Source organism: Salmo trutta, chromosome 16 (assembly GCF_901001165.1).
Source record: "Salmo trutta chromosome 16, fSalTru1.1, whole genome shotgun sequence".
Lineage (NCBI taxonomy): Eukaryota > Metazoa > Chordata > Actinopteri > Salmoniformes > Salmonidae > Salmo > Salmo trutta.
Genome location: NC_042972.1, coordinates 41761758 through 41783585, shown reverse-complemented (window position 1 = coordinate 41783585; position 21828 = coordinate 41761758). Strand labels below are relative to the sequence as shown.

At 45.5% G+C, this 21828-nt stretch overlaps 1 protein-coding gene across 4 annotated transcripts in view; it reads right to left on the bottom strand.

Annotated features, from left to right (window-relative positions):
• The window catches only part of LOC115150763 (ataxin-7), a 43427-nt gene that overhangs the window by 3941 nt on the left and 17658 nt on the right, over positions 1–21828 (bottom strand). For 3 of the 4 annotated variants that reach the window (XM_029694418.1, XM_029694421.1, XM_029694420.1), the window contains 8 exons: positions 15587–15691; positions 7681–7933; positions 6244–6527; positions 4209–4291; positions 3784–4052; positions 3483–3651; positions 3160–3281; positions 230–1319 (listed from right to left, as the gene is read on the bottom strand). In XM_029694418.1, the coding sequence (XP_029550278.1) occupies positions 230–1319; positions 3160–3281; positions 3483–3651; positions 3784–4052; positions 4209–4291; positions 6244–6527; positions 7681–7933; positions 15587–15691 (2375 nt within the window). Of the gene's footprint in view, positions 1–229; positions 1320–3159; positions 3282–3482; positions 3652–3783; positions 4053–4208; positions 4292–6243; positions 6528–7680; positions 7934–10235; positions 10534–15586; positions 15692–21828 lie in introns of those variants that run through there. The other variant, XM_029694422.1, reaches the window with a different exon arrangement.

Below are 21828 nucleotides of genomic sequence, written 5' to 3'. Positions count from 1 at the left end.
AGAGACAGAGAGAGACAGAGAGAAAGGCAGGGAAGTTAGATGATAAATTACAACATTCATTCATTGGTGATTCTTTTGTTTAATGTTTTGTCTAAAGTCTACATGTGGTCACATGTACATATGTTGAAGATACACAAGTCCTGACTGCACAGTGAATTTCCCAACAGATAAAGAGATTGACTGGTTGATGATAGGTATTAGCAGCCAGTGTGTGAGGTGTCCAACCCACCTGATGGATGAGGGAGTTGTTGGGGAGCCCCGTGGCTCCTGGGATTGTGCGTCCATGTTTGCTGTGGATGTTGTTGATGGCTGGAGACTTGGCCACTTTGGGCCTGCCCGGCCCCCCGCCACCGCCCCCTAAACCACCACCTCCTCCACTGTTGATGGAGCTGACAGCGGGGGAGCCCTTGCGTTTCTTCCCCTCCAGGCGGCCGTCAGTGTGGGCATGGCTGAAGCTGCTGTGGTGCTCTGAGGCCTGGTGGACAAAGGGCCCCAGGGAGAGGGTGGAGTCACTGCTGTTCATCACTACACTCATCCTCTTGATGGACTCAGCCGGGCTGCCCGAGGGGGGGCCTCTGACCCCTGGCCCCGACAACCCCGCTGGCCCCGACGGCTCTGCCTTCAGACTGAGGGAGTTGGTCCGGGCGTTGGGGCCACAGTTGAGTCCCACACTGTGGACGCCGCTGTGAGACGAGGAGGAGGAGGAGGGGACTAGCGAGGCATGGTGGTACGTGCTCCCTGAGCTGCCACTGTGAACTGTGCAGTTCTTCTTGAAGGAGGAAGAGGTGGTGTTGGAGGAGGAAGAGGACTCTGAGGAGTAGGTGGTAGCGTGAGACGATGTAGGGAGGGAGCTGTTCTTCCTCTTCTTCCCCGAGCTGAGGCTGCTGCTGCTTCCTCCACTGCTGCCCCCGCTGGTGGAGTTGGTTATGGCAGCTGTGGAAGAGGACTCCCGGGGTCTGAAGGACTTGCCGCTGGATCTGGACTTAAGCGGTCGTCCTGAGGACAGGGAGGGGACCGAGGAGTGGGCTGAAGGCATCTGGGGCGACGAAGACACTTGTCTGGCCTGTGCTGCGCTGTAGGCAGGGTGGTCGGCCGCGCCCTGGGGGGAGGCACGGGCGTTTAAGGTGGTCCCGTACGAGAGCACAGACTTGCTGTCGTAGGACTGAGTGTAGGGGGGTGGAAGGGGCGCAGAGGAGGGGCTGAGGAAGCCCGAAGCAGGGGCGCTACCGTGTGATGAGGACAAGGAGTTTGTGGTTGTCCTGTGGGCCGGCGCAGAGGAAGAAGAAGAGGAGGAGTTCTCCAAGGCGAAAGGGATTTTTCTATAACACAAACAGACCACTGTGATCATCCCCATCAGTAACATTTACACACAGAGGGGTCAGCACAGCCCTGGAGAGACACTGGAACCGCTAACTTATAGTGTCCCATACAGCACTAGATCTCCCTTCACCACCCTGCAACACTTTGGCTCCCTGTCTAGGGCTGTGGCGGTCACGAAATTTCACCAGCCGGTGATTGTCAAGCAGATAACTGGTCGGTCTCACGGTAATTGACCGTTAATTAACATAAAGACATTTAGCATCTCCTGGCTTCCACACATAGCCTGCAAGACAATTTAAAAAGTAGAATAAATCCATGTAATATAGCCTACACCTTCACAATAAATCCATTATTTATTTTAAAACAGGTCTATTTTTATTTTAAAAACAGGTCTGAAGAAGCAGGATATGAAGAAAATGTAGTCAGATGAAAAGAAGAATAGCATACTCTGAGTTGTCCTTATGTTACATCCTGATTGGGCTATGCCAAATGGCTGTGGGCTACACTAGTTCATTTAGCAGACAAGATCTGCTTAGAATTCTGTGGCATTATTTTATGAAGAATACAACTGAACAAAATATAAATATTTTCTCCAAACATTTTGAGGGAGTGCGCACACTATTCTGTGTTGAGCGGTTAACAAAGAAATAGGTACTCCTATATGCCTAATTTATAGTTATTAATGTAACTTTAGTTGTTCTACAAATGTTGGGCTATACGTTTTGATTTTTAATACATTGTAAGGCTGTTTTGAAAAAAGTCGCTTGAAAAGGCATGAGGTCTGCTTTGTTTTTTGTGCAGGCTGTACACACTCCAATAGTCTCTCAATAACAATTTGACAAGCACTTGATAATGCCTCGAATTTCACAGCGGCATCCCCTTTGTGGCCGTAATGCACCCTAAAAGAAAACATGCATTTTGCGGGCCGGAGTGCTGCGTTGTGCCCTTCTCCCTGAGTGTGCTGCGCAATCCGAAGAGTCTCTCACTCACATGGCTCTCCGTCACGTGACCGGGTCTTTCTCACAGGCTACAAGTGAAGACAGACACATCGGAGATGCAACTGTGCGCGTCCTTATCCAATTCCGAGGCGCATATTGAAGATATTGGAAGAACTGTCCACATTTACTTCTCGTCAGCCAACAAGATGCAAAAGCACAAGCCTATGTCAATATTCTATCGCCCATAGTACAAAAGTCGACCTATTTCACCTGTATGTGTGAAATTTGTTTTGATTTAGAATGGACCATTATCATGCACCTGTATCGAAACAGGGGCAGCGGGAAAAAATACATGTCTTCTATGTACTTCAATAGCGAATGGAGGACACTTTTCCATGTGGTTTATTTTCATGCCAGCCAGGTAGGCTATACTCCTGTTGTAAATTTAAGCAATGTGCTTAATATTAGGAAAGTTGAGAAATAAATATAGCAGGCCTAGCCTATAGAGATGTTGCGTAACATTAGCTCATGGGCTCTCATGATTGATTCGATTTTCAAATACAATACATTTGCATTGATATCAGAGTGATTAGAGGGAGAATAGAGTGCTGAGTACCAGGCAGTTACCATGTTTGGTAGGCTACTAATGACCATCAGCAGCATCAGAGCTTGGAGAAGCTTAATTACTGTAACTAAACGGTCAGTGACTAAACGGTCAGTGACTAAACGGTCAGTGACTAAACGGTCAGTGACTAAACGGTCACGTGGAATTTGACTGCCTTAGTGACTCCTGACCGCCAGTGTGGCGGTAATACGGTCACCGCCACAGCCCTATCCCGGTTTGTGAATTAGGTAGGTATTATGGAAGGAATTCTGGTCTAATGAATGTACACAGACTTACTTCCACATCTGAGTGTTGACATGCTTGTCCATCATGGCGGTAAGAGCACATCGCATTCGATCCCAGCGCCGGTCAAACGAGTAGCAGCTTTTCCCAAACAGTTGACTTCCAAAGGTACAAAACTGAGCAGCAGGGAGGGAAATAGTTAACACAAATACACCCTAACAAACCAATCACACACATACTGCTGCTTCCCATGCACGGTGCAAGCTGCCACTCAATGGGAGGACTGATTTCACACACATCTGGCTATGCAGTTGTTTCATTGTTGCTGTGTTGTGAGCATATCCCTGTACTATAAAATTCATTTGTAGTGGACTTACAGCTGCCGGCCGTGGGTGGTAACCTGAATAGTGACAGTCCAGTTTGTCTGTGCCCTCCTCCCGCTCATCGTTCTCCCCCTCGTCACTGGAAAGGCGGGAGCCCCCGTCAGGAGCGGACGTAGCGTGGTGGGGGTCTCCCGGGGTACCCCCACCTCCATCAGAGATAATGCTGTTCAGTTTAAGAGCAGAGGAAACAGTGATTTAGGAACACACATCAGGGATGCAGGTACTTGCTGTATCACACTGCAAAAAGTAGTTGTTGGATGGTGAGAACCCAGGAAGAGCACATGAAGTGACTCACCGTGGAAGACCAAGATTGTGAGGTTTGGGCTTGCCAAACGCCAAAGGCTTGGTGGCGTCGGTGGCTCCGTTGCCATGAGCGACCTGGTGGGCGTCGTGGTGGGGGGCTAGCCGTGAGGGGGAGGGGTGGGGTTCCCTGAGAGGGGTGGTCTGCAGGGGGTGGGGGTGCTGCAGTTCCCGTTCCCGGGCTTTGCTTTTGTGCTCGGCCAACAGTGTGTCGAAGCGTTTCCTCCGGCCCAGCACTGCCCTCCGCTGGCTTAGGGAATGTGTCTGAGGGAAGGAGAAGGCCAAAAAGGTATGTTAGGTCAGGGTGCGCTGCACTCTGAGAATCTGAAGGCTGCCTAAATACCTAGGAAATGTGACAAGGAATATTTCCTAACCACACAAAACAGAGAAAGAGAGGGGGCAGAAGAGAGGGCTTGGTACCTTGCATGTTAGGGATCGTGTGCATGGCTTCCGAGCTGTCATATCCAGGACCCCACAGTGGATATCTGGATTAAACTCACGTTCTGATGGAAGAGAGAGAAAAGAGGAGAAGGAGTAAAGAAGAGAGAGAGAACAGGAGAAGGAGTAAAGAAGAGAGAGAGAACAGGAGAAGGAGTAAAGAAGAGAGAGAGAACAGGAGAAGGAGTAAAGAAGAGAGAGAGAACAGGAGAAGGAGTAAAGAGAGAGAGAGAACAGGAGAAGGAGTAAAGAAGAGAGAGAGAACAGGAGAAGGAGTAAAGAAGAGAGAGAGAACAGGAGAAGGAGTAAATAAGAGAGAGAGAACAGGAGGAGGAGTAAAGAAGAGAGAGAGAACAGGAGAAGGAGTAAAGAAGAGAGAGAGAACAGGAGAAGGAGTAAAGAAGAGAGAGAGAACAGGAGAAGGAGTAAAGAAGAGAGAGAACAGGAGAAGGAGTAAGAAGAGAGAGAGAACAGGAGAAGGAGTAAAGAAGGAGAGAGAGAACAGGAGACGGAGTAAAGAAGAGAGAGAGAACAGGACGAAGGAGTAAAGAAGAAGAGAGAGAACAGGAGAAGGAGTAAAGAGAGAGAGAGAACAGGAGAAGGAGTAGAGAAGAGAGAGAACAGGAGAAGGAGTAAAGAAGAGAGAGAGAACAGGAGAAGGAGTAAGAAGAGAGAGAGAACAGGAGAAGGAGTAAAGAAGAGAGAGAGAACAGGAGAAGGAGTAAAGAAGAGAGAGAGAACAGGAGAAGGAGTAAAGAAGAGAGAGAGAACAGGAGAAGGAGTAAAGAAGAGAGAGAGAACAGGAGAAGGAGTAAAGAAGAGAGAGAACAGGAGAAGGAGTAAAGAAGAGAGAGAGAACAGGAGAAGGAGTAAAGAAGAGAGAGAGAACAGGAGAAGGAGTAAAGAAGAGAGAAGAGAGAGAACAGGAGAAGGAGTAAAGAAGAGAGAAGAGAGAGAACAGGAGAAGGAGTAAAGAAGAGAGAAGAGAGAGAACAGGAGAAGGAGTAAAGAAGAGAGAAGAGAGAGAACAGGAGAAGGAGTAAAGAAGAGAGAAGAGAGAGAACAGGAGAAGGAGTAAAGAAGAGAGAGAGAACAGGAGAAGGAGTAAAGAAGAGAGAGAGAACAGGAGAAGGAGTAAAGAAGAGAGAGAGAACAGGAGAAGGAGTAAAGAAGAGAGAGAGAACAGGAGAAGGAGTAAAGAAGAGAGAGAACAGGAGAAGGAGTAAAGAGAGAGAGAACAGGAGAAGGAGTAAAGAGAGAGAGAACAGGAGAAGGAGTAAAGAGAGAGAGAACAGGAGAAGGAGTAAAGAAGAGAGAGAACAGGAGAAGGAGTAAAGAAGAGAGAGAGAACAGGAGAAGGAGTAAAGAAGAGAGAGAACAGGAGAAGGAGTAAAGAAGAGAGAGAACAGGAGAAGGAGTAAAGAAGAGAGAGAACAGGAGAAGGAGTAAAGAGAGAGAGAACAGGAGAAGGAGTAAAGAAGAGAGAGAACAGGAGAAGGAGTAAAGAAGAGAGAGAGAACAGGAGAAGGAGTAAAGAGAGAGAGAGAACAGGAGAAGGAGTAAAGAGAGAGAGAGAACAGGAGAAGGAGTAAAGAAGAGAGAGAGAACAGGAGAAGGAGTAAAGAGAGAGAGAACAGGAGAAGGAGTAAAGAGAGAGAGAACAGGAGAAGGAGTAAAGAAGAGAGAGAACAGGAGAAGGAGTAAAGAAGAGAGAACAGGAGAAGGAGTAAAGAAGAGAGAGAGAACAGGAGAGGTAGAAAGGAAAAGAGAAACATAACTAGCTGTTATTGGCAGAAATGCCACTAACTGAATACTTTCAGTTTTCCCCTCCCCACTCAGACCACTCCGACAGTCCTAGCAAAATTCTTGCTTGAGAAATTGCTCTTTAATTGAAGACAACCACAGTAAGGTACTTAATCGCTACACAGAAATAATTTGATATTGAGTTAAAAACGGCTGCATTGGACCTTTAAAACAAAACGTCCTACAGACATAAACCCCTATCATCTCCTCTCACCTGACAGTCTCTTGTAGAGGTGTTGTCTGCTACTGGTGCTGTTGTCCTGCTTCTTGTCCAGGGCAGAGAGGGAGAGGTGGCCCTTGCCATTGGGGATCTGGCCGGGGGCAAGCAGGGGAGCCTTTGGTATGGAGGGACAGTTAAGGCCTGGCTTCAGGGGTGACGAGGAGCTCACAGTGCTGCTGGAGGAAGAGGACAATAAGTGGGCCGAGGGAACCTGCACCAGCTTGGCTGACGAATCCACCTTCAGACGCATCTTATCCACTTTGACCGCAGGGGTCAGGCTGGAAGAGAGAGAGGGACAGAGGAGAAAGCGAGGGAGTTCATTTATCTATAGCAGCATTAAATGCTTCAGAAAAATAGTTTAATTTTAACAGAACAGAGTTTGAAATGTGTTCAAATCCCCAGGGAGAAAGCCAACATGTTTTGAGTGGTTGCAAATGGAGTTGGATAAAGGATCTCTTTTTAAAACTAACTCTTTAAGGGGATAATTTAGACAGGAGGGTAGCACAGGGAGACTTCAGACAACGCTAGACTTCAGAGGAGCAGGGAGAGGACCTAAGATGAAAAGATAAGATAGAACTCAGAGGATCAAATCAAACGTGAAGCAGGGCTTTAAGAGGCAGGGGACTGAACTAGGGCTGGCCGACATATCCAATTCAATTCAATTCCAAATGACTTTATCGCAAGAATCAAGGTTTTTTTGTTCTTATGAGTGTTTATGTCCGCTTGTTCTAATGTTGTCTTTTTGGCCTCGTCTCTTTCTGTCCTGAGTGCACCTTGTCACTCATAAACACACCAAGCCCCTCCCCTGCCACTCACAACTGAGTTTCCACTAGTTACTATAGCAACAAAGTCAAAATTGACTATATTGTGAAAAACTATGAAAACAAAAATGTGCTTTTGGGTCTTAATTTAAAGGTTAGGGTTAGGCATAAGGTTAGCAGTGTGGTTAAGGTTAAAGGTAGACTCAGCTAAATGACGTTGCCACAAGCAGCACTGCAGATATTGAGATGAGCGCGATGCAAGACTTCGCTCTCAAAGGCACACACAGTATCTGCACATGTGAACGGGTTCACGCTATGCTGTTTACTCTCCTCCGCATCTACGTCATATCGCTGAGTTTACCTTTAAGGTTAAGGTCAGGATTAAATAAACATTTTAAAGGTCGACTTTGGGCACGAAAAACTGTCCCAACTCTGCCCCTTCATTAGATTATTGCTGACTGTTAGAAATGCAGTGACCTTTAATTGCGCAACAAAGCTTATTGCGAGAAAACACTACTGTATCGTGAATTGCCCATACGTTTGGGGGGAGGGGGGGGATCTAGTGATTTTTTTTTGGCCCATATCGCCCAGCCCTAGGCTGAAGTTCAACATGACAATAGGTTTTACTAAAGTTCAGCATGGTTCACCAGCATGGCTAGACATGACTTACATCTTGTCGTTGAGCACCCTGAAGGGAGGGAAGTGAGGTCTCTGCTGAATGCCTGGTAGCTTCTCTTTGGCTGGTTTGAGGATTTTGGAGTTGGACGAGGTGCTGGTCCCACTGGAAGAGCGGCCCATGGCCCCTCCACTGACACCCCCACCACCCGTCCCACTGCTCCTGCTCCGAGACAGAGCGGACAGGGGGAAGGCTGAGGAGGGGGCTAAGGTGGAGGTGGGCTTACTGGACGAGCTGTGTCTTCTCTCTAGATAGGGGTCAGGGGAAAAGCAGGTTAGGGGTTAATGTACAGTCCACACAGACACATGACCTACAGTGCTTTCGAAAGTATTTACACCCCTTGACTTTTTCCACATTGTTGTGTTACCGCCTGAATTTAAAATTGATTAAATTGAGATTTAGATTTTTCACTGGACTACACACACACACACCACATAATGTCAAAGTGGAATTATGTTTTTAGAAATGTTTACAAAGCTGAAATGTCTTGAGTCAGTAAGTATTCAACCCTTTGTTATGGCAGCCTAAATAACTTCCGCAGTAAACATTTGCTTAACAAGTCACATAATAAGTTGCATGGAGTAACTCTGTGTGCAATAACAGTGTTTAACATTATTTTTTAAGACTACCTCATCTCTGTACCCCACACATACAACTTTCTGTAAGGTCCCTCAGTCGAGCATTGAATTTCAAACACAGATTCAACCACAAAGACCAGGGAGGTTTTCCAAAGCCTCACAAAAAAGGGCACCTATTGGTAGATGGATAAAAATGTAAAACGCAACGTTGAATACCCTTTTGAGCATGGTGAAGTTATTTATTAAACTTGATGAATACACCCAGTCACTACAAAAACACAGGCGTCCTTCCTAACTCAGTTGCCAGACAAGAAGGAAACCGCGTCGGGATTTATTTATGGCATGACTTGAAAAGGCTGTCTAGCAATGATCAACAACCAACTTGACAGAGCTTGAAGAATTTTTAAATAATACAAATATTGTACAATCTAGGTGTGCAAAGCTCAGAGATTTACCCAGAAAGACTCACAGCTGTAATTCTCTGCCAAAGGTGATTCCAACATGTATTGACTCAGGGGTGTGAATACTTAAGAGATATCTGTATTTCATTTTTAATAAATTTGCCATTTGTTTTCACTTTGTCATTATGGGGTATTGTGTGTAGATGGGTGAGAAACACATATTTAATCCATTTTGAAGTCAAAGGGTATGAATACTTTCTGAAGGCACACTGTACAAGCAATCTGAGACGTCGACACATAACCCATAAGTTGGTAGTAGTGGTCTTTTTTTCCTGAAACAACGGGCCTTTGGACAGTAATAGTTTTGCTATAAATGTGCAGGGAATCATGGGTAAACATTTCCTAAACAAAGTCAAAAGCAGGCAGCTTCAAAAGCAAAGACTAGAAAGCCTTGCTGATCCAGGCCAATTCATCCTGAACTAGAAACACGGGCCAAGGGCTTGATTTCCTGTCAGCCAGAACGGAACGCTTGAGATTACTATAACTGCTAAAAGACAATACTGACACCAGAGAAGAAAAGAAATCAACTAAGACAAAGAAACAGCAGCTGCTGAACAGGACAAAGGGCTCTGTGCAATCCAACCCGTACTGCAGTATTTAACCTGGACAGTTATTTATAATGTTGCAGCTCTCACACCCCCATAAGCTGACACACACACACACACACACACACACACACACACACACACACACACACACACACACACACACACACGAAGAGAACGTGAAAGTAAAACAGAAAGACAGAAAATGAAAGTTCTACAGTAAGAGAGGAAGAAAGAAGGCTTGTGAGAGAGACAGCTCTTTAGATAAGAGCAGAGCACTGAAATGAAAGTGAGATGAAGACTAACTGAAAACTCGCATCTGGAGCTGAATTTTGGCCAGTCCTGAGAGGGTTAATCTGACTATTTTACAGCCAGAGAACTACAGAAACACTGACTACGCTACCTCCTCCCAACCAGCACAACAAAACCGGTTTCATCTTCTCGTCATGAAGAAAAGCATATGTGTGTGTGTGTGTGTGTGTGTGCGTGCCTGTGTGTGTGTCTGTGCCTGTGTGTGTCTGTGTGTGCGTGTGTCTGTGCGTGCGTGTGTCTGTGTATGCGTGTGTCTGTGTGTCTGTGCGTGCGTGTGTCTGTGTATGCGTGTGTCTGTGTGTCTGTGCGTGCGTGTGTCTGTGTGTCTGTGCGTGCGTGTGTCTGTGCGTGCGTGCGTCTGTGCGTGCGTGCGTGCGTCTGTGCGTGCGTGCGTGCGTCTGTGCGTGCGTGCGTCTGTCTGTGCGTGCGTGCGTCTGTGCGTCTGTGCGTGCGTGCGTCTGTGCGTGCGTGCGTCTGTGCGTGCGTGCGTCTGTGCGTGCGTGCGTCTGTGCGTGCGTGCGTCTGTGCGCGCGCGTGTGCGAGAGAAATATACATACAATCAGTGAAGAGGAAACTGAGAGTAGAGAAATAAGAGAACAGAGAGAAAGCACAAGACAGAGATAGACAGACATATATACGAAACTCCAACTAACCTTATGCTAACTCCATGCAGGTCTGGGCTGCATGCCAAGGCTGTCTCAGTGGGTGAGCAGCAACAGAGCAGGGCAGAATGCACAGCTGCCACTCCCAGCCCCACACCCACAATTTTACACTACACCAGCTAGCTAACAGAGCAACAACCCCAGGCCTTTCCTCTCCCTCCTCACACACACACACTAAACCAGCCCAGCCTATCTGCTGTGACAAAGCCCCTCCCGGAGTCAAGCTGGAGTTTCACCCCAGGGCCTCTCACTCTCCTACCCTCCCGCCCATGACACACTGCCTTCCTGGTAACAGGCTAGCACCCGGCCTCTCCACCCCCTCAACCCTTCGCTGCTGCTCAATCCAGCTCAGACGTTGCTGAATAACCCACACGCAAGCGCGAGCAGGCTTCCCCAGCGTGACGTTCCCACAATGCCTGCCAAACGCTGAGAGAGCCAGCCAGCCACAGAGGTCCTGGCAGAGCAGTAGAACAGGAAACCAGTGATGAAGAGGTGCAGCATTATGGTCTATTCTCACACTATCTTCTCTCTTGAGGGCCGTGGAATCCCTGGCTACTGAGGAGACAGGCTGGCTGGCCCGGGGAACATTTTGGATAGTGTGCCCCGGTGCACAGCATAGGCCTACACACTGTACACTCAGGGTAGACTACACATAACACAGCAAGGCCCAATCAAAAGGAATGGGCCTTAAAATATCCTCTTAGAACCAGACAACCCCATCGTAGAAGTCACTTAATGAAAATCAGATCTGCTTTAGAGATCATAGGGTGTGGATGGTGTTTTTGCATAGTCCTGTCAACAGTGCAGGCCTGTTCTCCTCAGAGCATATAGCTCTGCATGTAGCTCCACTGTCAAAACGCCACATCCACCAGGGGACCGCAACAGGTGGCCTGACGGCCAAAACTGTCCCGCGAGGGGATTTCTTTTGGCACCCGTTTTTTGTTTATAAACAACGTGGCGGCCCAATTAAGACACTATGTTTGTGTTTTTCTTTATTTTGCCAGGTACCTGTATGTATGCATGCATGTGATCGTGTGCCAATGTAATCAAGGTAGGAAATTATAGTTCTTTTCAAATACAATCTCTTTTTGGGCTTAGTTGTGGTTGATTAAAAAAATTATACAAATTAGTAATAATTATGTTCCGCCCCCCCGACCATCACCTTTGACAAAAATCGACCTGCGGCTGAATCTAGTTGCCTACCCCTGCCATACAACATATGGATGGGCTTCAAACAATAGAGGAGAATGAGGTGAAACAGTCTAGATGGTGTTAAGCTCAGTGGAGCTGCCCTCAGAGAGAAGAATCACAGCATATAGAATCACAGTGCACTGACCTTCAGCGGACTCTCTCAGCCTTTCCTACCAGCAGCAGCACAACAAAGCAACACAGTGGCTTCATGGAATGAAAGTCATTTAAACCACACAGACTACAAACAGGCCAGAAAATGAAGGTTCGTCTTTGGTGCCTTGCAGAGATGAGCTCATTACTCAATAGAAGACAAGTCCACTAATGTTTCACTGGTCAGGCAAGTCCAGTAGTCTTCAGAGAGGCACTGCCGAGTCCCGCGTTCACACGCTGTACGCTGGAAGACTAATGAATGAACAGGCCTACTATGAAACTTCATAACGGCTGGTCTAGCTCTACAAGTCAATGAGACGATCACAATGCAGATGAGACAGTCTGACAGACCCCCCCCCCCCCTTGGGTTGTGCCGTGGCGGAGATCTTTGTGGGCTATACTCGGCCTTGTCTCAGGATGGTAAGTTGGTGGTTGAAGAAATCCCTCTAGTGGTGTGGGGGCTGTGCTTTGGAAAAGTAGATGGGGTTATATCCTGCCTGTTTGGCCGTGTTCGGGGGTTTCGTCGGACAGGGCCACAGTGTCTCCCGACCCCTCCTGTCTCAGCCTCCAGTATTTATGCTGCAGTAGTTTGTGTCAGGGGGCTAGGTTCATTCTGTTATATCTGGAGTATTTCTGCTGTCTTATCCTGTGTCCTGTGTGAATTTAATTATGCTCTCTCTAATTCTCTCTGAGGAGGAGGACCTGAGCCCTAGGACCATGCCTCAGAACTACCTGGCCTGATGACTCCTTGCTGTCCCCAGTCCACCTGGCTGTGCTGCTGCTCCAGTTTCAACTTTTCTACCTGCAGCTATGGAACCCTGACCTGTTCACCGGACGTGCTACCTGTCCCAGACCTGCTGTTTTCAACTCTCTAGAGACAGCAGGAGCGGTACAGATACTCTGCATGATAGGAGTAAATGTCAGTTGGCTTTTCATAGCCTGAGGTGCTGACCTGTTGCACCCTCGACAACCACTGTGATTACTATTATTTGACCCTGCTGGTCATCTATGAACATTTGAACATCTTGGCCATGTTCTGTTATAATCTTCACCCGGCACAGCCAAAAGAGGACTGGCCACCCCTCATAGCCTGGTTCCTCTCTAGGTTTCTTCCTAGGTTCTGACCTTTCTAGGGAGTTTTTCCTAGCCACCGTGCTTCTACACCTGCATTGTTTGCTGTTTGGGGTTTTAGGCTGGGTTTCTGTACAGCACTTTGTGACATCAGCTGATGTAAGAAGGGCTATATAAATACATGTGATTGATTGTGGTACCAGTGGATGTGAGCTATCCAAGACCATTGTCTTAAGTCAAATCGAGTCCCTCAACCGATGTTAAATCGACGCTCGTCCCTCAACCGATGTCTTGTTGGACGTGTAACTCATCCTAAAATGTTGGGATTGCCGACCATCCATCATTCAAACATGAAAACATAATTCCTCATTTTTTTTGTATCGTATAACTCTCCATGAAATAGGCAATGGTTGGTTAGTGGAATCATTTCAGTGACTGGCTGAGCTAGCAAGCTATGTTGGTCAAATTTATGCTAGCTTTCAACCCACTGCCAAACTTCAGAAACACTGCTCGGTGAGGCACAAATATCTTCAGTTAGATATAAACAAAAAAAGATGTAAAACATTGACATATTTATAGTTTTAGCTTAGGTTAATTCAGACTGTTTTTCAGCAGCACGATGTCCCCGAGGTGATATTTTATCACGTTAGATAGCACAAAGCCAAACTACTTTCGATCTATCCCTTTACCAGATACGAGACAGATCAGTGCAGGTGGAATAGTCGCGCTATCTGACTTAAGACAATGATACAAGCCAGATTGATTCCATCTGATTTAATGTTATTGCACAACATCTACGGTGAAAGTTGTGTTAGTGGACTACTAAGCTATACTAGTTAGGTGCGACCACACCAGCACTAGGCTAACCTCAATTTGTGGAAAGTATGAACTTCTGTAATTGCTACTCTATTCACATGTGTCATTAGTCCATGATTGCTCTGTCTTGACTCTTGACACAGGACCAAATGAGTGTTCACAATGACACTTGAGTGCTATTGTGTCTCCCTCTTGTGGCCAATCCTGAAAACTTTATAACCAGCAACAACCAGTGATGAAATATTATAGGCCTAGCTTTTCATTCAATCTTTCCGCTGAGAAAGAAACAAACACCCCATAGTAAAAGGACAGTAGTGATTCCTTTGAAGCCCTGTGGCCTTGACTCAACCATTTAAATGGTATGGATCCCAATGTCCACACCAGCATAAAGTGCAGTGTAGTAATGTATGCATATTGGGACACAGATGGACTTAAGTGACCAGCCCAGAGTAGAAATGGAAGGATGTGCCATTGAGGCTGTGGTTTTGACAACCACAGGAAGACAATACACTAGAAGATGAATATTCCAATTTAGTTTAAAAAGCAAACTGCTTGCATGCCATTTTCTAAACTCATTTGTTTATAAGGATGGAAAGATCCATACTAAAGCCTCAAAACCGAAAACATTACAACGCCCTCCCTCTGTCAATGTTGTGAGGAGTCAGAACACTGACCTATCCAATACACACCATGTGTTAGAAAACATGATAAAACTATCAAATATTCATAATGACCCATAACATAAGGTTCTGTCAGTTTAGACTAAGCCATTTCATTGACAAAAACCCTTAATTGAAATGGCTCAAGGAACAACAGAGTTCCTTGCTCTTCTTTACTAGAGGTATCAACGATAACGGTGAGTGGAGGGAGGCCTAAAAAGTGTACGCACTGAAATCAATTTAAAAAAGGTCTCCAAACTTTTACCTAAAGAACAGCTGGAATAAATAAATCATACATGCCAATTGATGCTTAGCAGCTTATCGTGGAGAGGAACTAACGAGAGAGAGAGAGAGAGAGAGAGAGAGAGAGTGTTTAGATTTTACACCACCTCACTGGCACTCACTGGTGTCTGTGGAGAGAGCAGTTCTCTTAACTGCACTGAAGCACAGGGGTGTGTGTGTGTGTGTGTGTGTGTGTGTGTGTGTGCGTTCCGTAAGTGCGTGCACAGAGGGTTCAACAGGCTAGTTTTAACGAGATACACAGCAAAACGATCCCTTGATTCTGAAATTCAGAATAAATAAAATTCTCTCTAGCATTCCGGCCAAAGAGCCAGTTTAAGAACACACACCGTGGAGAAGGAAACTCGTAGGTTTTAGACATCTTCAGACGTCTCAGGGACAGCTTAACATGCTAAAACAATCAATTAGGCTGCACTCACACAGAGGAACGGACTCGGAGGAGCACATCAAATATTAACAGGAGAATTGTAAACATGTCTCAGGCGGTGGAGATCAAAAGGCCAGAGTGCTCCTTTCTCATGTTAGAGGTGGAGAACGGGAGGTGTGCTTTTAATCCTCCTGACATTGATAGTGTTTGAACATGCGCACACACAGAGTAGTTCTGCCATTCGGACAGAAATTAGTGCCAAGCAGATTTCCCCAAAGCACAAGTCTAGAATGTCCTCTTTAGTGACGGGGGAAAGAAATCAATAGTTACATATTGGGATATTTCTGATGATATATCGTATTGTTTTGACAATATTGCAATATTTTTTATGCTCTAGTTGGCGGCACCAAAACAATTTTTCCTTCATAGCTTATTCTCCATCTTTTTAAAAAGGTAGCCAATTGGACTGATGACAACATGTTGTTTTCTCATGACTATCTTGTCCCTCTGCAGCAGACAAATATTTCGCAATAAATCACAATACATAAAGAAAATGTGAGAATCTCAATGCATATCGTATCGGCACCAAAGTATTGTGATAATATCGTATCGTGAGGTCCCTGGCAATTCCCAACTCTAGCTCTCTCCCTGCCCAAACCTTTCCCGCCAGGAGAGCTATATAACCAAAAAATATAAAAACCCGATACTGGATCAGCTCTTGGGGACAATGTTTGCATGAGTGATGGTGGTCTGTGTGTGTGGTGTGTGTGTGTGAGAGAGAGACTTACCGTAGTGCGCTTGGAAGGCCTGGGGTTTCACCACCTGACTGCAGTGGCTGCACATCACCAGGTAGAAGTCGTCCTGTGCTGGACACTGGCCAAATATGGGCATGTCTGTGGTTCCATGGGGGAGGGAAAAACACAGATGAACAGGATGAAGGTAACCAGCATCTAGACTCAAATGTAGGAGGTGGACACAGGCAGTTGCTGAATGAAACATTTCGAATGATGCTGTGTTTATGGAGGGAGATAGAGCCTAGCATTCAATACTCTAAGATGGTTAAGGTTGATAAAAAAAAGGTGAGTGTGGTAACAATCATTCCAGAGAAAAACCGATTGTACAGGTGCAGAGATTACACACGCAGAGGGTACTCCTCGGTACTAGAACCATTTCACAGTAGAGGAAACTACCCAGCGATAAGGAGAGGACCGAGCCATCACTCCAAAGGTTACCTGCTGCAGAAACAGACAGACTCGCTACAGAACAAAGAGGTGAAGCAGGCAGGAGAAATACAGCCAGTGGCAGAGTCTGATTGATCTGTCTTCAAATAAACAAGAGAGAAGGGAGAGCGGCTGAGGGAGAGCGGCTGAGGGAGAGCGGCTACCACTTGGGCTTTAATGTATCGTACCTGCAAATATTCAAATTCATCCAGGGGAAAAAAAAGGGACACCATCATTCACAGGAATGCATGTTACCTAATGTGACAAGAAAACGGCATTCAACAGTTAACCGGTTAACAATTACAAAATGTTTATCCTTTGTCAGTCGTTGCGTTAGCTAAATGCCGGCTAAACAGATCCGATTGGCTGTTTGGTGGATTCAACACCCCCACTCACAAACGACTCCCTCCTTTCTTGGTGAAAGCCTCATGATCATGGAAAACAGAGGGGCACATTGGGAGACGAGACCTTCACAAGGAGAATCGCAAAGAGCTAATGAAGGGGCTAATTAAGAAATCACCCAGAGAGTCCGCCTGACCGCCACGGCAGACGAGGCCCTCCAACACACACGGCTAAGGACACTTGAAACGTCACCGACATCTCCAAGGCGATGGCTATTCAAGTCCACACAAAAGCCTACCTGTGCTCTTAGGGAAGCCATTTGCTGCTGTGGACCGGGAATTAACAAGGCGACCCGTACTTAACACAGGGTTAATGTCTGGGCCCACTTCACTAAGTGTCAGCTCCTACCACTGAGGTGGAAGTATCGACTACTGGCTCAGATGAAAACCTCTGCTTAATTGACATATAAAAAGAGTTCATAGGCCTACCAAACAGAGCTACGGTCTACTACTGAATGATTTTAATGCAACCATACCTTCTTAAGAACAAACCCTTTACATCTAAATGGGTGGAAAACAAAGTTGGAGTGTAGACCTAATTGTCAAGGTGGAGTTGCATTAAATTCATATGCAAACGCTCACACTGGCCATCATGGGTGTCCACTGGTCTCTTAAATGAGCTGAATCCCCAGTCCACTCTGCATTCAGGACATGGCAGTGGCACGCCTGACTTTAAAAGTGGTGAAGCTCCACTGTGCCATTTCATTCTCCGGTACGGAGATGAGAGAGGGAGAGCGGGTGAAGGTGTGCGTGAGAGAGGGTGAAGGTGTGCGTGAGAGAGGGTGAAGGTGTGCGTGAGAGAGGGTGAAGGTGTGCGTGAGAGAGGGTGAAGGTGTGAGAGAGCGAGAGAGGGGGAAGGTGTGAGAGAGGGAGAGAGGGGGAAGGTGTGAGAGAGGGAGAGTTCATTTCACCACCCTTTTCCATGGCAGTGACGAATGATCTAGGTAAAGTAGTAGCAGCTATTGGAGGCACACAGCACAGAGGCTGACTGCACACATGGACACAGGGCAGCAACCTCTGACCTGCTGCCACTACGTTCACCAGCCTCCCCCTCTCAGTCTGCTATCAGGCAAATTGGTGAAGGCAAGTCAGAGATACGAGAAAGTGTGAACTCAGAAGCAGATCAGAGGAGAGAATCCTTCAGTCACGTTCCAATGTGTGAGTGTGTCATGTCTGGACTCTAGAGTGTGTGTGTGTGTGTGTGTGCGTGCGTGCGTGCGTGCGTAAGAACGGCTTTTCCACCAGGGAGATATGTGGGTCATGGTAGAGCTGTAGTCATCCACAGGGTAAGCCATAATACCCCCATTCCACAAGGCTTGGTCTGAAAGACAATGTGCTAGGAGATAAAGAGAAGAGGACACTCCAGAGCATGTAGGAGTTTGCGGACCCAATGGTAAACAGAGAGGAGCTAGGGGTTTGGAAATGGAGGTGTGTGTGGAGCCAGTCGGCCTGCAGTCCAACTAAGGTCCCACCCTAGCATCAGCTGTCCTGCACTCATCTCTTTTCTTTCAAGACCACTGAACTGTAATCAATAGGTGAGGCTGTGATAGGGGAGGCCATCATGGTGGAAAACCTATCCAGTGTGTGCACCTATCCATGGTCATGAGGTAGAGAGACTGAGGAAAGGAAGACATTAGTGGCAGTAGCCTAGAGGTTAGAGAGGACCCTCAGCCGCAAGGTTGCTGGTTCAAGCCCCGGGCTGGGCAACAGAAAAATGGAACTGAACTGGCAGCTGGAAGCCTGCTGGTCTCTGATCCCATGTATCATCTCCTGCCGTTGTTCCCTTGAGCAAGACACTTAGACCCCCACAACTGCTCTCCATCCAGGGACGCTGCACTGCTGCTGACCCTGTGCTTCTCAACGTGTGTGTGTGTGTGTGTGTGTGTGTGTGTGTGTGTGTGTGTGTGTGTGTGTGTGTGTGTGTACACACCTCGGTTTGTTGGGAAAGGCAGAAGACAAATTTCTGTTGTAACCAATGGACACAAAGTTGTATTCTATTCTAATAAAGTCGTATTCTAGTCTATTGGATGTTTTTAGGACACGATCAGCGCTCCCCTGTTTTCCTACAGACTGCAGCTTATTGCACTAATATCATCCCATTGGATCCTGCAGGTCCCACAAACAATTAGGGACAAACAAAGTGCAGAACATCTCACTCTACTAACATTAGCAAATATTTCCATTCATTTTCAAGACAAGTGATATTTCACTTCATCTGTTCAGGTCATTTCTAACAGTTCCGGAAACCTCTGCCTGACGAACAGTGGCCAGACTGAGGATTTCAGGCATGTAGCTGGTGCCATGTCACAATACCAACACCTTACAGTGGGACATCACTGCCACATTTCACCTCTGCACAATCAGCGGGACGAGCCATACATTCTCAGTCGCCATCAGGTGTGTAGATATATGGTTCGACAAAACTATCAAAACAATACCAATTTCATTTGCATTCTCACTAAAATGGAATGGTCTTCGAACTGTTGGAGCGAACATTATCCCCATTTCAATTCCACATTTTACACAAACCGCGCTCTGGTCCATACTCGCCTTACTGATTCAACAAGCACTAAATGACACAACAAAAACGTTTCCTGAATCACTGAAATAATCGGCTACTGTAGCTAGACTAATGCAGTTGCACAACAGTGACTTTCCTGATCACATTCTGTCAACATGCTTCTTGGTCTTCTTGAGAAAAAGTGAAGATGTAAATTAAGGTCATGTCCAAATTGGCTGGATCCAGGTGCTTTGCTGAACAGTTTTGAGTCCTTTTACGCCCGGAAATAAGTGTGTAAATCAGACAAGTCGGGTTTTCTGTTGTGGCTTCTGTGAGACCTGTAGGATACAAGTGATTTGTTCTTAATTGTGCAATGTCACTGCGGTGTGCACACTGGCCCCATTGTTTGCCAATGCAAATGCACCGTTAGATAAGTGCCCTGACAAGTAGGCTACAGTGTGTAACCGCTTCCTTTTCAAACAGGAAAAAAAGCTTTTTGGAAAAGTCTGAAATGAGTTGCCTACGTATTGCTGACATCACAAGTGTAGGCTTATGACACATAACAGCTAGAGGACTTCAGAGGTGAGTGTCGCCTCGATCACACCTCATCTGGATACGTGTGCAACAAAAGTTTAACATTCACCTTCTGCTACCATTTCTATCAAGCAGTCTACTCATACGTTCTATAAATCCAACACACAGAACACACTGCAACTGCCTCTGCAAATGCAATGCTGAAAGGCAAACAGTGTTCCATTGGAAATGAATGTACTTCTGCAGTACCAAAATGCAACGACGCTGCCGGTGTGATCGAGGCGTTTCCACTGCTCTCTTGACTATAACCTTATCACCTTATAGATATGCAATGAATATAACAAACTATTTCCTCATCTCCGTTCTTACTTCCCAAACAGTGAGTAAAGACTGTAGACTGACTGTGTGCAGTACATGATGTACTTACATGTATAGTGCTTATTTTTACAAGCTGCTTTTTGGGAATCAAGTTGTAGTGTGACTTTACCCTGAGGATAGTGTATCTTGTTACCATACTAAAGGTTAGGATTGGGCATGCTGACCCTAGATTTGTGCTTACGGCAACTTCAACGTAGAGTGACTATTTACAGCACAGTTTCAAGTCACCATTACTAAAAAAAACATCATAATCTTCTGATTTTTTTGTGTGCAAAAGGACAACTATGGCTCCTGATGGCTATGTGGGAAAATATAATTCAATGGGTTTTTACTACATTAGATTTTGTTTTTTACATCAGTGTTGCACATAGAAGCACAAAGCTGTCTCATTTTATAGCATGAGAATTAACATTTCAAGGCAGTCTTGTTCAGATCACTGACACCAACCCATGTAATAAATCTATTATAGATCATAGCTGCCAAAACAAAGAGTAAGGCCACCCTTTGTTGTTAATATTGTAAATATAGAGTACTTTATTGAGTGTGCTAATATAAATGTGCTCAACAAAGATGTGAATGTGTAGTAATTTAGTAGCACTATAAATATTCAACTGACATAGGAAAGCCATCCGAGGTTTTAGACAGTTTCCAACAAGAATAGCAGTTGTTCTTTAAGTTGCACTATGTAGAAATCGCTCTGCAATTTCCTGGTTGCCAAAACTCTTAATAGTTAGCCTAATTTCAGTTTGTGAGACAAAATAAGCTAGTGTACTATAGAGAGTAATTTTACCATCTAAAATGCTGTGAAATATATTTTCCATAAGCATATTCCATAAAATATTGTTGTTTCAGCTGGTGTACAAAACCGAAAGTAAAAAAAACACAAAAACTACATTTAAGAAATAGAAATATACAGATAGACATTTCTAAGAAGAATCTGTTCTATGTGAATTTGGACGGGTTGCCCAAAGAATTACATATTGGCACTTTAAACCTAGAATCCTTAGTTGCTACATTAATTCACACACACAAAAGTTTGACAAACCTACTCATTCTAGGGTTTTTATTTTTACTATTTTCTACATCGTAGAATAATATTGAAGATATCAAACTATGAAATAACTCATATATAGGAACCAAAAAAAAAGTGTTAAACAATACTAAATATATTTTACTCTCCTTATTGGTCAAATAGCCCTTACACAGCCTTGAGGTGTCCTGTTAAAAACAAATGATAGTGCCACTAAGCACAAACCAGATGGGATGGCGCATCACTGCAGAATGCTGTGGTAGCCATGTTGGTTAAGTGTGCCTTGAATTATAAATAAAGTCACTGACAGTGTCACCAGCAAAGCACCCCACACCATCACACCTCCTCCTCCATGCTTCAGATCATCCGTTCACCTACTCTGCGTCTCACAAAGACACGGTGGTTGGAACCAAAAATCTCAAATTTGGACTCAGACTAAAAGGACAGATTTCCACCTGTCTAATGTCCATTGCTCACACAGTCTCCTCTGAACAGTTGAGGTCTTCCTTTCCTGTGGCGTCCTCATGAGAGCCAGTTTCATCATAGCGCTTGATGGTTTTTGCGGCTGCACTTGAAAAAAAGCATGAAAAATTCTTTAAAATGTTCCGGATTGACTGACCTTCATGTCTTAAAGTAGTGATGGCCTGTCGTTTCTCTTTGCTTATTTGAGCTGTTCTTTCCATAATATGGACTTGGTCTTTTACCAAATAGGGCTATCTTTTGTATACCACCCTTACCTTGTCACAACACAACTGATTGGCTCAAACGCATTAAGAAGGAAAGGAATTCCACTATTTAACTTTTAACAAAGAACATATGTTAATTGAAATACATTCCAGAAGACTACCTCATGAAGCTGGTTGAGAGAATGCCAAGAGTGTGCAAAGCTGACATCAAGGCAAAGGGTGGCTACATTGAAGAACCTCAAAAATAAAATTCATTTTGATTTGTGTAACACTTTTTTAGT